Here is a 12,890-nt window from a genome sequence, read left to right as displayed (position 1 = left end):
GCAACGCGGGGCGAGAGTCACGCCAAGTGGACTTTTTTTGTGCTGGTGTCTAGTTTCCTTTCGTGCGTTGCTAGATCGTCAGATGAGTCCTGGACCGTATCCTCGCCTAGGATGGCCACGTTCGGAAATTCCGTTTCGATGAACTCATTTTCCGACATTTGAGATTTCGTCCGTTTTGACCGGTCTCGAACCAATTTTTGTGATGCGCTCGTGATGGGAAGAACGAGAATTCCACATCAGCATTGCGTAATAGTGCAATTGTCGATATCGACGTGGTGTTGGTGGAAGACAGGAGTGGGGACACCTCGATTGTGGCAACTGAAGTCAGAAGCAGAATCAAGTGTAGCAGATTCCAGGCCCTCCAGCATAGAAGTCAGAATAAGACGCCTGCACAGTATAGCTACTGCTGAAAACGCAAGGCGCCGTGCGCGCTTATCTCAACCCAGATATTATTTTCCATGTGGAGGCTCCGTGTTTTAAAACCTCTACGTAGTGGATGGCCGTTCCATGTAGAAAGATTGCCTGCTTTCTGTACGCGAATGACAACGCGTCGCTTTCCGCCCGATACTCCTTTCATCGCTTCCTTTTCCAGGCATTTTGGGACGGGACTCACTGTGGGAAAGCCCACTTTTTGGCGAGGTGCTCTTCCGGTTATTGTCGAAGACTCCTTGCATGCGTCAACTACAGAGCGTCAAGAGGAGGCGAAGTGTCTGAGCCTCGCCCGTGAGCAGTACCACCACTGGAAATAGTGTTTTACCGCGGAGGTATCCAGCAACGGATACCTCATGCGAATATTTCTTGCCGCTAGCGTTCTGAATGCATTAGCAGCCAACGCAATTGTGAAATCTGGGTACTCCCTCTTCCGTAGACATGGGTACTACTCTCGGCAGTGCGCCATAGATTGGATGTAACTGCTAAGAAATTCAGGGAAATGACATTACCAGCGGAAGACCTCTCGAATAGCGCATGTGCATCCAACATCCCGAGGCGGAAAGCTAATGTAATCTATAAGCTCTTCATCCTGTTGGCCTGAGCGTTGCCTTCCTGTTTCTCACGACCGAAAGCCGTGCGGAAGTCATTCTCTGAACGTTTCGCTTCCCCTTCATGTGGTGACCTATGAATTCGCCCAAACACCGTGTTCGGGGGACGCGGAACAATCAACGCGTCTGGTTCTGGTTGAAACAATGTGGTCAGACTCACCACCAAACCAGGCGTCACTTCGTCAATCGGCGTGTCACATACATGTGCATCGTGTGCACGTATTGTTCTGAGAAGCGGTGCCTAAGCCCCTCTTCTCGGGTGGAAACACGTACTGAAGACTTAAAGCTGGACTGGCTTTAGTCCACTTCATGCTGACGTCACAAGAGGAAAATAATTCATTCTCGGCACGGCACAGTCATGGGGTGCCGTACTGCTGCATTTATCTCGACCATGGGTGAACGCAGAGAGAAAACCTGTGGCACTTCATTCGGCAGGGTTATTCCGCTTGAGATTAGCAATCGCTTCGGCCACCTTCAGCCCTTGTCCTCTCGTGAAATCAGGATCTATGAAAGTTGCTTGGCTTTCAATGCCGCCCAAGTTCTTGCCACGAGCAATCATCAAGTGACCTTGATTGCCCCAAGACGGACCCCATGTGTTCCTCACAATCCAGTACTTCTTTGCTCCTTCTGTATCAGTCGCTTTTGTCTCGCCCCAGCCAACTAGCGTAACAGCATGGTTGGTGTACTCCCACCCGGTTAGGACACCTTTGCACTGTGGAGCGTCAGTATCACACACGCGCGCGTGGTCCGAAACTGTGTCAAAGATTCCTGAACTGTAGGCAAAGAGGGAAGGAGGCGCGTCAAACGCGACCGGGACAGGACCATTCTTGTAGATCTCTTCCATTATCTGCCGTTCTCCTGAGCATTGGTTGCATTCGTAGCACCCGCCGACATAACCGTAGTCCTTTGCATACCTGTTAAATACAGACAACAGAATGCGAGCAGAGTGCAGCGCATGCACGCAACCAGCAGTGAAAAACAGTCGCAACAAAAAAGCAAGCTGTGAGAATAACTAGTGTACTTTGGCACAAAGATATACTAACCGTCGCTCATACATCGTTTGGTTCAGGTCACAAGCACGTATCTAGTTCCTCTACTACCGCTCACGCGCCACAAACGGATCGTCGTTCTTTGGAGCATCTCCAAAAAAAATAAAATATCTTGCTTTGCGTTGCCACGGCTTCGATACGTTGCAGAGAGATGGCGGCGGGGTGGCTGCAGTGACAAAGGCGCCGAACGCGCGCAATGTTTATTTTGATTCACAGACAAGTACGCAAATGTGAAATACACAAATGCCGTAGCGTTCTCCTCCAGACGAAACCTAAACAGTACAAAAGCACACACGATGTGTGTGCGATTCCGATGAACGCCCTGATACTCATCGTCCTTCGTACCATCTGGAATGCTCCGCGCATGCCTCCGCAGTCGCACTGTCCTGCAGCATCGAAGGCTTCTCTGCGTGGCCGAGTGCCGCTGTCCTCTGGAACGGGCAGGCCTCCATGTCATTGGCATGATACTTCATGCAGCCGGACTGGGGAATGCCTGGGACACAGCAATTGACAACGCAACGGTCGACGACTAAGCAGCCAACATACATGCATCAGTAATCGTGTGACATTCCAGTGCCGATCCCCTTGTCGCTCGAGATTTACAGTCGTAACATCTACTCACAAAATACCCCGAAGAGGACGTGGCCGCTTGATGTATTCACTCTTGGTGGGCCCACGAAGATGAAGATGCCCCGAATCCATCACGTTTTGTTGGCAACGCCGTACGGGCTGAGCGATAGTTATCTTGAGCGCATCCTTACCAATATCCCTGGCGTGCTTTCCCACAAGATACGGGAAACCTCCGTCACATCCTTGATTGTAAAACGAGCAGGAGAGGACCGACTGTGGTGATAACTCGCCAAGCTGGGTTGTGCTGCCGATGTTTAAGAAGGATATCGACTTGCCGCTGCCCGCAGTCTCTGATTCCGAAGTGGAACCAAAGAGCCTCACTTTCCGTCCAAGCATACGAGATGCGGCAATCTCAAACCGTTTCTGCAGAGCGTATGTAGCTGCCACCGCATAGCAGCTACCACATCCCCCTTGATTGATAACGTGCTCGTCAAAAGCGCTGCCTGAGAACGGATTTGACCAAGAAAATGCCTTCGGGAGGATCAAGTGTCCCTTTCCGTCAGTCTGGTGAATGGCGCGTTCGGGCTCCCAAACTGGGAGGATATCGGAACCTTGTGACGGGCTCTGAGCGTGAGCATCCATCTCAGCGCCGATGCCGCGTTCTGACAGCGACTCATGACGATTGACTGCAGCCAGGAAACTTGAGCTTCCAGTTTCCAACGCGCTCACTGGCGAGAGAACCGCCAGTGTATCATCAGACTCATTTCTATCTCTTGTGTCCAAGGGTTTTTCACCTGAACACAACCAGCAGTCGAAAAGAGAGAACCATATGAGGAGGCACTTCTCTCGCATTGGAGGGTATCATGGCAGCACAGATTCAGCAGTCACAGTAACGGGACCAGCAGCAAATCAAAGACCGTTTCTGACGTCAGTACAGCGGAGTGACCACACAGCACATTTCCGCTGACAGACGAAGCTCACACATATGTACTACTAGCTGAGCCTCCCCCCTTCCCCTCTTTCCGAAAAACGCAAGATCCCATTCCACGCACGAAACGCTCTGCCTTCGATCTCCCCCCCCCCCCCCCCCCCCGCCAACCGGAGCGACAAACAGAAAATATGTACTTCGAGTAGAATCGATACTAGTCCGTATCATGCAGCATAGAAGTAGTATGTGGAAGTACCAGACCGAAATGAGGCCGTACCACTGGCCTTCACTCTAATGCAGGTCTCACAATGAGACTACAAGATCATGGTTCTTGCTGGTACCTCGCCTTCACAGTCCTTGCGGCTCCCGGCCGATTTCTTCATCGCCAAAACATATCCCCTCTATGCTGCGCATCACGAAAACTGCAGAGCCAACTGCTCATTTGCTGGCTTACCGTTCTTGCACGGGCAAGCATACACCTGCGTAGCAGCGGTATCCATTTCCGCACTTGACGCGCCGGAACTGGATTGCATGAAGGATGGGTTAGCATCGACGCCACCTGACAGGACGAACACAACAAACCGCAACCTCGCCGACAGGAGCGATGTAATCGGTGACGTCCACGTAACCTACGCGTTCCAGCATTCGATTTCAGCTGCTAGTTCCGCCTGGACACGGGCACATCACCGCAAGATAGCACGCGTAGGCAAACGAAACGTCATCTCGTGAAGAAGCAGTACAGCCCCGAGCAGTCACCTGAGTACAATCTAGAGGATGAAAGCATGAGCTCATGCTGCCTGCTTCAGTGTACTCGACGTTCGGCACGTCTTTGCACACGATTCCACTTCCCACTATTTTTGCCACACCGCCCCCACATATGCGACACTCTGCCGCATCATACCTCTGCGCCGCATTTTCTTGAAGCCGAAATTCTTCACAAACCGTAGCAGATCGTGTTGACCCATATTTTCGAACACAGAGTTAACTCCGGCTCGCCAGCTTGAGGCGGCTGAGGCGTTGTGCTTATCAACGAACTCTCTGGAAATATACGATGCCGCGTTGCTAGACATTTTGTCTCTGGCACTGCTAGAATTGCGGCCCGCCCTCGACGTGGTCTCGACAAAAACAAAAGAGACAGGGTCCGCGTCTTTTGTGTTAGTCTTCTCCGCATAAAAGCATCCCGATGACACATCGCCTTGCGTTGGGTGACGAATATACCAGCCTGAAACGAAAGACATAGCACGTGATGGAGCAACCCGGCCGATTCAATCGCAGGGCACAACTCCTCTGTTCATGAAAGGCATGAAATGACCATGTACAGCTCCCCAATGAGACAGTAGTCTCTACTCGGCAAAACTCGAAGTCGTTGTCATAATCCGCATTCTACCGCGTTCGAACGCAATACAAATGTACCCCCACGTTCGCATGATCGCTCTCTCACAAAGAAGAACAGGAGGGTTTCTTAAATCGAAGAGTGGGTGACAAGCTGTACGATCTCGCGCGTCGAATGCGACTTCATCACCTCACGAGAGAACACATTCTGTAAACTCGACACCCTGCGCGAGACTACGTCTAACTCCCGCGTACCAGTGGCACGAGTAATAATACAACTTGCGATTCAAAAAAAAATCAGCGGTGAGCACGAGCTCGTACTTACCGATATGAGTTCTTGACGAGTCTGTCGCGTAGCACGAGGTGTCTCCTTGAGAATTCTCCAAGTCGCCATCGTGGGGCGAGCAGTTGTCCTTGGGATAATACTTTAAGAACCCCATGAGTCTCAAATCGTCACCGACGTGTGCCTCAAAACCTATGAAAGGCATTCCACAAATAAAGCGAAGCACATGCCAAATCTCACACAAAACGAGTTAATATTGCTGATTACCATAACTGAGGGCTACACCGACACCGACACAAACCACTCCCGTACGGCGAGTCTAGCACGCGCCAATCGGATGCCACCACATAAACCAAGGTCCTCACCATCAAGGGAAAACTCGCGCCCGCGCTTCTCATCGGCATTATGAATCAGGTCAAAGTGCGTCACATGCTGGTCGAAGAATCGCGCGGTACCTGGTTTGCCAACGCACTGGGGAAAAAAACACGAAGCCCCGAATTTCTTACCTTCGTCGTACACTGTTGACCAGCCGCCGACAAGCTTCTTTTTATCCTTGCTATCAAACACTCCTAGAGTTTTCCACCCAGCTCTGTGTGCATTGTCGGTCGTAGTAGCCGCGCGGACCGCCGCAAAACTGACAGGAGTGTCATCTAGCGACAGATGCAGTTGCGTCTGAATACCTGCAAGAGAGAAACGCGCACAAAGGCGAGTCTGCACCTGGAACTGAGACTAAACTTGAGGCGGAATGTTGATGTCTCCTTCAGGGAATATGTCACTCGGCAGTGCCCCGGACGATATCCTAGAGCCGAGTGTGCAGTCAGCACGAAAGACCACTAGAACCAGACTACTTAAGGGCGACAAAGCAGGAAATGCCTCACAAGAAAAGGCACTCATATCAGGCCAGAAGTTCAGCCAAAACGATTGAAGACGCAGGTTCACAGAAGAGGACCGTGGCACACTTAGAATCGGTTCTTCGACATTTACTGCGGGTCTTCTTTCGAGAAGCAAAGTAAACTATCCACCTGATTGCGGAGCGTCCACGTTTCCATAGAGTTTCCCACGCAGCTCTGTGTGCATTGTCGGTCGTAGTAGCCACGCGGACCGCCGAAGGAATCAATATTTGGTGTGAATCGGATTGCAGCCCTCCCTAGAACCACAGCCTTTTAACCAGGGGCGACTCAGGCGGCGCCCGTAAAAGGCTTGAAGTTAAAACGTTAGCGCAAGTTCCAAGACCACCTCAAAACGCGTCACGTTTGAACACCGCAATAAAGACGGGCTGATCCCGCAGCCGGTATACCTCCGTAGTTTTCTAGAAACAGTTTATAGTCCTTCAGTTCATCGCGCAAATTTGCGAGATTCCTGTTGGGAGCCGGCGACCCGCAACTGTTGACGGCTCCCGTCACAGGGGGTGACAAGAAGAAGGTCCTGCAGGGCGGCATGCACAACAGATCAGAAGTAACCTTCCTGCTGTGTACCTGGAGTGCTCGCAAACAACCACAGTGCAGCCAGACCAGACGACAACCTGTTCGCAGGCAGAAGAGCCGCCCACCTCCTGCGTAGCCACCGTGCGCCTGTCATGCAGACTCGGGCCGCTGTCAAAAGGAGCTGCCTCCACCCCCAAGTTCCTCATGGCTGCTACAGCATCTGGCACGACTTCCTCCGTTTTTCTCTTAGCAACCGCCGCTCCCCAGGTGCAGAACCTGGAGCACTCGCCTCACAATGCATGCATCCCATAGCGGTGAGAGGGGCCGGCTGCGCCAGGGCCGGCTGTTTGCCCCAGTCTTCTCTCGCTTCTGCAGCCACTGCGGAGCGGGGGTGTAGCAACTCAGGAATGCTGCACCACTGTAACGAACACGAAGCCCGTCTGCACGTAACATGTTAGCACGCCACCGAGGGATAAGCAGGGCAATGCAATTCAAGTACAGCGTTACGGCGCAGACACCTGGGTCGGTGCATTACGCCGCCCGCGACTACTAAAAACGCAGAAAAGAAGCCCTCAGTTGAGCGCTCGCTCTTATAAGGCTTACCAATCCCCTTTTATATCGGAGACTGTCGAGTGAATGGGAAGATCCGCCCGCGCGGCCTGCCACCCAAGGCATACCAGGGAACCAGCGACCAGGAGAGTCGCGCACCTCCTACGAAACCACCGTGCGCCCTCCATTGATGCAGCCCCCCAGTCCCCCAAATACGCGCCTTAGAAGACTGAAATCAGATGGAAAATGAAGACCAGATCGATGCTGAGAGGAAAAAGAAGCACCGAAAGAGACGGATGGCCCAACGCGCTAGCTGATGGGACGTCAGCGCTCGAATCGATGCTGTCCAGCGGGAGGGGAAATTGGGGACATATGGATACTACCGCAGACGGTCGGTGAAGCGTGAATACGCCTCGGGCGTTCGCTCATTTCGTTGGAAACAAAGTCTGCAGGAGCCCATCGCGTGCTCCGGCTCGAGTTAAATACGACATGCGGCCGGGGACGCCGGTCGGCCCATCGTGTACTCCGCTAATGACCCGCGAGAATGGACCTCTGTTTGTTACAGGAAGTAATACGTATGGAGGGTGGACACAACGTGCATGACAACTGCTAAAATCGTTTCTCTTCTAACACAGGAAAAAAGGAAGGCTGTAAGTGCAAACAGAGGCCGTTGTAGAACCCGCTTGCAAAAACGCCCCCTTTTGCGACCCGGGGTGGTGCCACGGCTTGCGCGGCCGTCCGCGAATCGACGGCTTCGACTCCTACGCGGGAACCCTCAAATACAACGACAGAGACGCTGAAGCGCCGTCCGGTACAGTCACCTCGGCTCCTGAATGGCTGAGCACTACTTCATGCGTCAAGATTTCCCTTTCGACTCCCACCTTTTGGCAGCGCTGCCGTTGCTGTTTTGCCCGAGTTTTGTGGCTGCCGCCTACACTTGGCATCTTCTCTCAGGTTGAGCAGCGATCGCCAAGATCGGGGTCGATCTATCGCAATTCTTCGAGGCACACCCAGCACCTAGTAGAGCGAGTGAAGCTTACTCATGTAGCCGGAGCGTTCGCAGCGCGGATGGCATTCCCATTGCTTAGATACTCGACTTGTATTAAAATAAACTAGCAGACGTGAGACTTGCTGCAGATTTATTCGCCGTTCTGGCTCACTCCGCATTGTTTGGAGGGGGGAAGGGGGGCAGACACCATCCATATGCTGCCGTAGGCAACGGCGGCTTGATGCTCGTCGCATCAGCGCACAAGTGAAGTGTTTTCTTCCGTTGCAAAGGCAGGTATCCTCGTTCCCACAGCATAGATGTTTGGCCTTTCTCGATAGGTCATGTCCTCAAATCAACCGGCACTCAATAACGGGTCCATCATTTTCGAGGAATGGCGCTCGGCTCGTTTTTTTCTCCCGTTTATGAAAGCAGTGTCGCCTTCCATGGGTCCTACAGCGGTGCATCAGCGGATAATGCATTCCGAAACCGGCCGGCCCCAACCGCCCTCCACAATAAACAGTAGCGCATTGTTTTGCCTCAGTTGCCTTCGGCCTCTTTCGAGGCGGCCTCCCCGCAGACTTTTAGGGATGCACGGGGGCCTCCTGCTGTGTTTGACTTTTTTTGGAGTCGAGGCAATCTCACGCGGCCATCATCCCAAGAGACTTGCAGAGAAGAATTTAGTTCCACATGCAGTCGTAGAAGGAGTTTTCTCCGGTGAGTTTAGTTGTCCACGTCGTACACTTGTTCTGCTACGTTGCCGTGAGCCGGTAAGATGGCCTGTTGTAGACGACGGCATTTATATGCCTTCGTTTTCTGCACTGTATTCAGGGATATCTCACGCAGAGACTTCCGACACGATTCGTGAGGAATCAATCCCACATGAAAGGCTCCAGGCTTTCAGGAATGCGTCCCCTGATTTTGACAGGCTCTATCGGTTCCCCGCTCAAGTGGATGAGGCACAAGCAAAGGGCCTACTATCACTCCAGGATGGCGGTAAGGTTATTCTGAAGAGATTTGCGTGTGTTACCTGCAGCAAGATCACAGTCAAAGGCTGGCTGCGAAGTCATGTGTTCGTGCTTATGTGTTGTTGTTCAACCGCAGCGTGTGCGGGTCTCTACTGGGGAAAGAAAGAGCTCGTCAGCCGGATCACGGGGACGTTCACCAGTTTGCTGCGGTTGGAATGTCACGAGAGCTGGTTCAGTTACACAGAGTGGGCGCGGACGAAAACTTGGCGAGAGTGCGCTCGCACCGGAGTCGGATCACATCAGTATTTTTCCTGGGTGAGGCACCATGACAAACCCGACGGCGCGTGCGTGTTGGTCACGAGTGTACGAAGCGGCGTTACCAGAAACGACATGGAAGATTGCCTGGTTGACGGTAAGTGCCCCTCAAAGTCACCCGGGCAACTATCCTCTGTCTAGGGTGTTGCATAACTGGAGATCCGTTCTTCTCCAATTAAGTGTTCTTGTGTGAGTGTGCGCGTCCCCGCAGTGAAATCACATAAAGAAGTTGCCGTTGCTGGAGTCGTCGGAGAACACAGTGGCTGCACCTCCTGTCAAGTGGCTGAGTGGTCTGAGACTGCGTGCGATAGCTGGTGCGGTGACGGACTACAAGGACGATTTCGGGACGTGGCTCAGCACACGAACTCTGGACACTGCAGTGTGGCAGCGGACTCCTACTGCGACTTCTGCCCCAATCTGTGGGAAGTTCGACAGTGCAATGCTGGCACAAACTGCGGTGCGCGCATATATCTGCGATGGTGCCCGGGCGAACGCCGCAGGGTTCACGCAGAGGCTCACAATCTCAGGCGTGGGTCTTGTGCCACTTGCCGAAGGTGACACGCCTGGTGCTCCGAAGCGTCTTGATTCATTCCCGCGGGAGTTGTAGGGGGTATGGCAACAAACAGAGCGTGCGCATGGCTTGGAACGAACTTTACCTCTGAACGGTGCTACATTTGATGTCCTTTTACTTTCTCTGCACGCGCCCGATGGTCTGCCGCAGTCTGTCCCTTGTGGGTACTTACTGTGTACAGCCACCGGAATCAAACCAGGAGTCCGTTTTTGCCCCGAAGGAGCAGGCAAAGAGGATACAGCAGATGATTGGCGTGACTGCGCTGAACGATGCTTGAGAACATTTGAACAAACAGGTGGAGACACGTAAGGCAGTTTGTTTACCTCTGCATTGCCGCGGCTCGCCCACGTGCCATTATGTGGTACCGCCTTCTCTCGCCCAGGGGCACAACCTCGTAGGCGAGCATTGAGGCGGGTTCAACAGCTGCGAGTGAGAATGAGATTCTGTGCAGGTGCCCAGCGGAGACGTATATCTGCATCCTCTCACAGAAACGAACAGAAATGTGACATCTTCATAGCTCGGGATTGCTTCCAGGTGCGTTTACCGTATATGGCTGCATTGCTTGCTCTTTCGTATTTGTGCTGTTGGATTACGCAGGGGCGACCCCGCTAGTTTTTTCGAAGCGAAATGCTTCAGATACTCGTTCAACAATGCGACATCCTCTTGCATTTTCGATCATCTTCACAGTTGTCCTGACTCTTCATCGATCAGTGATCCCCAGTGGATTTCCGGAGACATCTTGAGCATGCCGTCAGCCGATTTCACGACCGTCACGTGGCACGATTGGCAAGAGTGGAGCAGCTGCCACGATGTCGACCCGGCAGTAGGCTGGAAGAAGAGGACGCGAGGGGTACGTTTTGCAGAGGCTGTACCGCTTGCCCGACAGAATTTTGCATGCCGGATGTACGCGAATCACTACTTTCGCATGTCTGCTGTATAGGGGTGGGCGATTCGCGGGTTTTTTGGATATATGTGTACGTGTGCAAGTGAGGCACGATTCAGCAACAGGTAGCAGCGGCGCGCCGAAGCCCAACATAACACCTTAGGCGAGTACCAGGACCCGTGGCTACGTTATTCGGTAGGAGACTGTATAGTGATTCATAGTCCAGCGCGCCTCAGTGCGTGGTATTCATTATCTCAGGCCAAGACGTGGGGATACCGTCCAGACTCCTCTCTCTCTCCGTCGCACTGGATATCTGTTGCTCCGTGTGTGGAGGGTGCTAAATTAATGAAGAGTGACCTGGAATTGGCAATGAATCCCGAGAGTAAGAAACCTCACGCCCGACGGCATAGAGGGCATAGAAATGTCATACGCCTTTCTAACGAACAATGTGTCCCCGTTACATGCTTCTCCTGTGGCGGCTTGATATTCACGCGCTTTCATGTGTGGCTACGCTATCTCTTTGAAAAGGCAGACAGGACAGTTGTCGTATTACACAGAGATCGCCGGAGGATCGCCGCGTGAGAAAAGCAGTTTACGGAAAAAAAAAGGGCAATATGTCGTAACAATCCTGTGGGGCGTGTTCCTGGTTTTTTCAGCGATGTGCTGGGTGTATAGTGACTTCGCAGACTGGTCAACAGTATCCTGCGAACCTGAGTGTGGAGAAAACCGCAAGAAGACAAGGACCAGACGAGTTCGGCAAACTCCTGTGAAGCAACCAGATGGTAGCATATTAGAATCGTGTGCTTCCACGGAGGTTTCGCTACAGGCGCGTCAACAGACGAAGGAGTGCCCCGGCTCAGTGACATGTGGTAAGACGTTCATTTATCAAAGAGCCCGAGTTGAGCGGCCGAATTTTACCGTGAGGCTGTGTTGAGATGCATACATATTTATGTACGCTTACAGAACATGACGCGTCAGTCCATTTACCCATCGCGAAGTAGCGTATGTGTGTACTCCGTCGTTTACATCATATATATATATACATACATATACAGCTTATTCCGTGTTCAAAATTCTGGTCGGTGTCAAAGCTGTGCTTTGCGTGTTTTGTTCGTACAGAAACTGGGTGCACGTACACAAAATGGACGGCTTGGAGTGAGTGCCGTTGCTTCGAAGGGTCAGCAGGTCGGCAGGTCCGTGCACGCGAACTCCTTGGAGGGAGCCAGTTAACTTGCACGGATCTCGAGGAAGACAAGTTATGCGAGAAAGTCTGCGAAGGCAAGTTTTTTACCTGATATTTGCGTCGGTATGCTTGCGCCGCGTTCCGGGAAATGCCTGTCACCCTGCGAGGCAGCGGGTTTCGCTGCAGTATATCGGCAATAGTCCTGTTCTTGGTCTGATGTCTTCAGAAAAGTGTCAGCGCTGCAGAAGTGCACTGGCATCTGGGTGCAGGACGCAACCAGTAGTAATACCGTTCACCACCTGTTTGCGCGCTAATGAGCCATACTGTTGCCCTGCTGTTTGTATGTCCTGCAGATAGCAGTTCTTCTACGTCCACGGTTGCACTTGGCGGTGGCATAGGGGTACTTGCTGTGGCTCTTTTGGGCTTCGTCGGATATAAGTGCTCGCGGGCCGTCCCCACTGAACAACCACGGCCGGCCCACATGTAGCGGCTGCAGCGGGCCTTTGCTGGAGTGGCTCACGCTCGTGTGGCTGGGCGATTTCCAGGCCCTCCGAAAGTCTGTCAGTTTTCCGCGTGTCGAGGGCCTTGCGTTCGCACGAGTTGCCTCGCAGCAGAGAGTTCCTTGCTTTTACCTCGGGGGAGGACTGGCCAAGTGGCTGATAAATCTTCCGAAGAGGGGGAGCGAGGGAGGGGGAGCAGCACAGCAACCGAGAGTCCACACTACGGCAGGGGACGTGTTCATCTCCCAGAAACGCGGCGCCGTCACGGTGGCATTGCTCGGGCCAGAGCAGTGTGCTTCGAAAACAGACT

The 12,890-nt window shown here is 52.8% G+C and overlaps 2 protein-coding genes across 2 annotated transcripts; one reads left to right on the top strand and one right to left on the bottom strand.

The window, feature by feature from the left end:
• Positions 1 to 1,464: 1,464 nt before the first annotated feature.
• Positions 1,465 to 7,363, bottom strand: BESB_020410 (cathepsin CPC1; the record flags this gene model as incomplete). Its single annotated transcript, XM_029360750.1, has 9 exons — positions 1,465 to 1,954; positions 2,435 to 2,582; positions 2,851 to 3,453; positions 4,042 to 4,146; positions 4,489 to 4,809; positions 5,245 to 5,394; positions 5,709 to 5,882; positions 6,500 to 6,627; positions 7,230 to 7,363. 9 exons carry the CDS (start codon positions 7,361 to 7,363, stop codon positions 1,465 to 1,467), a joined length of 2,253 nt encoding a protein of 750 aa, XP_029216109.1.
• A 1,387-nt stretch (positions 7,364 to 8,750) lies between these two features.
• BESB_020400 (microneme protein MIC16) lies at positions 8,751 to 12,567 on the top strand (the record flags this gene model as incomplete). Its single annotated transcript, XM_029360749.1, has 10 exons — positions 8,751 to 8,877; positions 8,992 to 9,156; positions 9,265 to 9,540; positions 9,655 to 9,900; positions 10,196 to 10,319; positions 10,612 to 10,864; positions 11,156 to 11,279; positions 11,554 to 11,766; positions 12,017 to 12,179; positions 12,441 to 12,567. 10 exons carry the CDS (start codon positions 8,751 to 8,753, stop codon positions 12,565 to 12,567), a joined length of 1,818 nt encoding a protein of 605 aa, XP_029216108.1.
• Positions 12,568 to 12,890: the final 323 nt, after the last annotated feature.

Source organism: Besnoitia besnoiti, chromosome XI, assembly GCF_002563875.1.
Source record: "Besnoitia besnoiti strain Bb-Ger1 chromosome XI, whole genome shotgun sequence".
NCBI classification, from domain to species: domain Eukaryota; phylum Apicomplexa; class Conoidasida; order Eucoccidiorida; family Sarcocystidae; genus Besnoitia; species Besnoitia besnoiti.
This window is presented reverse-complemented; position numbering and strand designations above follow the sequence as displayed.